The sequence below is a fragment of the Hippoglossus stenolepis genome, chromosome 8 (genome assembly GCF_022539355.2).
Source record: "Hippoglossus stenolepis isolate QCI-W04-F060 chromosome 8, HSTE1.2, whole genome shotgun sequence".
NCBI classification, from domain to species: domain Eukaryota; kingdom Metazoa; phylum Chordata; class Actinopteri; order Pleuronectiformes; family Pleuronectidae; genus Hippoglossus; species Hippoglossus stenolepis.
The window spans coordinates 26,428,485-26,431,887 of record NC_061490.1 but is presented as its reverse complement, the minus strand read 5'-3'; the positions used below and the strand labels follow the sequence as shown (position 1 = coordinate 26,431,887).

Sequence of the window (3,403 nt, the reverse complement as noted above, 5' to 3'; positions counted from 1 at the left end):
CACAAAGCTCATCCCTGAGCCGGAGGCAGCGACCAACCATTACCGTGCACGGTGTGGTGCACGCTCTTAAGGGAAGGAACCAAGGTTCAGTTGGATCCAGACCCAGAACCCCTCTTCTGTTCTGAGGAACCTGAAACTAAACTGAGGGTCTGAAGGTCTGAAACGAACAAGGTGTGAACGAGTCCTGAGTCTCTGTTGTCTAATACACATGAACCCTGTTAGACATGAAGAACATCTGTGTCACGTGTGAAACATAAAGAGGCTTTTGTGGCGTTCTCCTGATTGTTATTCATAAACAAAACTTTATTCACAAGACGAGTGTGTGAGGTTCAGGAGGATCCGCTGTGTTCCGGCGCCGCCTCCGACAGAGGCCGTGAGCGAAGGCCAAACAGAAACCACACGTCTGGAGTCACCAGCTTCACACACAGTCATGGCTGTTGCCCAGCAACAGAGCTGATGTACCGTTACATGTTACTTATCCCCCTACATGTGAATATGGAGAATCTGGATTAAAAAGTTTTTAATGTAACGTGATGTAAAACTACAACTTCACTCTTGTAAATATCTTTTTTGCTGTAATATTACAATTTTACTCAATTAACTTAACAAAAACACGACAGCAGCGTTTACAAATGTCTCCCTTAGTGTGGACAGCAGGCGTCACCATAGCAACAGGGTCTTGTGCGGATGTAGCCTTATGGACCCTCTCGGACTCGGTGGACGAGACAGAACGAGAAGCGGGTTTGGATTCGCTCGATGCTCGACTGTCCCGACACGTGATGGTTCGGATCCTCTGAGGCAGGAAATTCTAATCAAAAACCCAAATTCAGATTTTTCTCTGTAAAACTCCAACTGTAAAAGTTGAACATAGAAAAGATAAGAATCCGTCTGCGCTCCGTCAGTTACATCGTTTTCCAGTCAGAACCTTCTGCCTCCGTCATTTACTCGTCTTTTGCCTCCTGTCCACATCTGGAGTTTGGTTTCTTACTCGCACATCTGTCCGTCACAGTTACACACGAACGTACCGTTACTTTCCTCCAGGTTGTGGAATCTGTAACGATCAAGGTCCGTTTGTCCACGAATAGAAAAGCACTCGGAGGTGATGAGTCGTCTGACAATCAGCTGCAGGTCGAAGACGGCTGGACCTGTCGTCCTCTTCTCCGGGTGTTTCCTCATTGGCTGTCGCTCTCTCCCAGTAGCCAATAGGTGGTCATCTTTCCTTTGCCCTTGACGTCGATCTCTCCTCGCAGCTCCAGCTGGAAGCAGTTGAATTCCAGGAGGACTTCGCGAGTCGCCGCAGACACGTGGATCTTCAGCGCTGCACAAACACAGGATGAGAAAAATCTAATCAAAAAATGTTTGAAAATCGGACGAGTGACAGAGAAGAATGTGTTCGTCCAATCAGAAGCCATTTGCACTGAAGTGGGTTTGTAACTTTTCTTCTTCTTCACATTTCAAACACAAAGATGGTGACGTAGAGGTTCTGTACATCAATATTTTATACGTAAAACATCTGATCACTTTCGCAAATATGTTAACGAGGATTATAAATTCTATCAAATCAGTTTAAATTGGCTCAGTCTCAACCACAGACTGTAAATACAGAGGAAAGACAGGACAGATCCCTAAAGTGAAGCCACATCATCTAAATCGCCCCCTGGTGGCTGGCTGCAGTATAGCTCATAAACCCCTCCCCCTCCATGTTAGCAGATGGGACATGGACCAAACTAAACAATGAAGGTAGACGTTAAATAAATGTTTGTCAAAGACGGTTTCTGTCATTTCAGTTCTTATCTCACTGATGTTTGTCACTTCTCAAGTCACACAGACGTTCGGGGGCGGCAGCTTTTTTTCATGTGGTTAGAAGTGTAGGTGGTCGACTATATAAAAGTATTATAAAATATTTATAGTTTTTTTATAGTTTCATCAAGCACATAAATCGTGGAGTTGTTTTAACTGTGAACTGACCTTCGCTGCTGGACTCCATCCGTGACGACGTGTTGACGGTGTCACCGAACAGACAGTACCGCGGCATCTTCAACCCCACCACGCCGGCACACACTGGGCCTGCACGCACACACACACACGCACACAGACACACACACAGACACAGACACACACACGCACACGCACACAGACACAGACACACACACACACACACACACAGACACACACACACACACAGACACACACACAGACACACACACACGCACACAGACACAGACACACACACAGACACACACACAGACACACACACACACACAGTTTAAAGTTTGATCATTTTTATTTATAAGAGCAACTCTACAGAATTATATCTGATCATCATAACTAGGAACCTTTCACACCTTGTTTGTTTCAGACCTTCACCAATCACAGGAAGTAGAGACAGCATTAAACAGTAGAAGAAGAAGAAGAGGTGCATTTTAACTAGTGGACTACTGTAGTACTGTAGTACTGTGGAGTACTGTGGAGTACCATAGTACTGTGGAGTACCATAGTACTGTGGAGTACTGTGTCTGAAGGTGCTGATGCTGCTAGTATTACCATCATGATGTTACCATGGCAACCAAATGAAGCTTCATTCATTTCCCCCCTTTAATCAGAAAGACTACTACCCCCCACCTGATAACACGCCCACGTCAGCGCGTCGTCTACAAACCAATCAGAGTCAAGTAAAGGTAGACTCCTCTGTCCTCATCCATCAATCATCAAGGACCAGAATCAAACCACCGACGTCTCTCATTCACCCCCCCCCCCTCTTCTCTCACCGCTGTGGATTCCGATCCTCAGTTTCAGCTGCTGTTCCGCCCGGTGGCGGATCTTGAAGGTGCGGACGGCGTCCAGCAGGGCGAGGGCCATGCGGGCGATCTCTCTGCCGTGCAGCTTCCCGTTCCTGACCGGAAGGCCGGACACCACCATGTAGGCGTCGCCGATGGTCTCCACCTGAGGGCGCCACAGAACCACGGGTGATATATAGTCAACATCTTTTAAAATAATAGTATTTATTCTATTTTCCCCTTTCATCATTTTCTTTTGTCCACTGAATGTTGCTGTTGTGCTTTTATTGCAGCTGCTTCAGTGATTATCAGACTTTCCTTTAATGAGAAACTGGTTTGTTCCTGGAAAGCTTTTATTTTGGAGATGTAACATTTCCACTTGATATTTATCAGCTGCGATCGATCCCTTAAAGGTGCAGTGTGTAGACTTTAGTGACACCTAGTGGTGAAGTGTCATGTTGCAGCTGAACACCCCTCACCTTCCATTTCACCTAAATCTCACACTGGACCATTAAAATCAATAAAACTCAGGTTTGTGAAACTCCAAATAAAAATCAACTGAAATAGTTTGTGTTGATGTTTTTCACCTTGTAAACATCAAAGTTGTCGATGATGGCATCAAAACA

The 3,403-nt window shown here is 45.6% G+C and overlaps 1 protein-coding gene across 2 annotated transcripts in view; it reads right to left on the bottom strand.

Moving 5' to 3' along the window:
• Window positions 1-276: 276 nt before the first annotated feature.
• Window positions 277-3,403, bottom strand: part of LOC118114294 (atrial natriuretic peptide receptor 1) — a 29,115-nt gene continuing 25,988 nt past the window's right edge. For both annotated transcript variants that reach the window (XM_035164663.2, XM_047341044.1), the window contains exons 19-22: window positions 3,365-3,403; window positions 2,769-2,943; window positions 1,969-2,067; window positions 277-1,318 (exon numbers count right to left, since the gene is read on the bottom strand). The exon at window positions 3,365-3,403 is cut by the window's right edge and continues 30 nt beyond it. In XM_035164663.2, coding sequence (XP_035020554.1) covers window positions 1,173-1,318; window positions 1,969-2,067; window positions 2,769-2,943; window positions 3,365-3,403 — 459 coding nt within the window. In that variant the 3' untranslated portion in view covers window positions 277-1,172. The remainder of the gene's footprint in view (window positions 1,319-1,968; window positions 2,068-2,768; window positions 2,944-3,364) is intronic.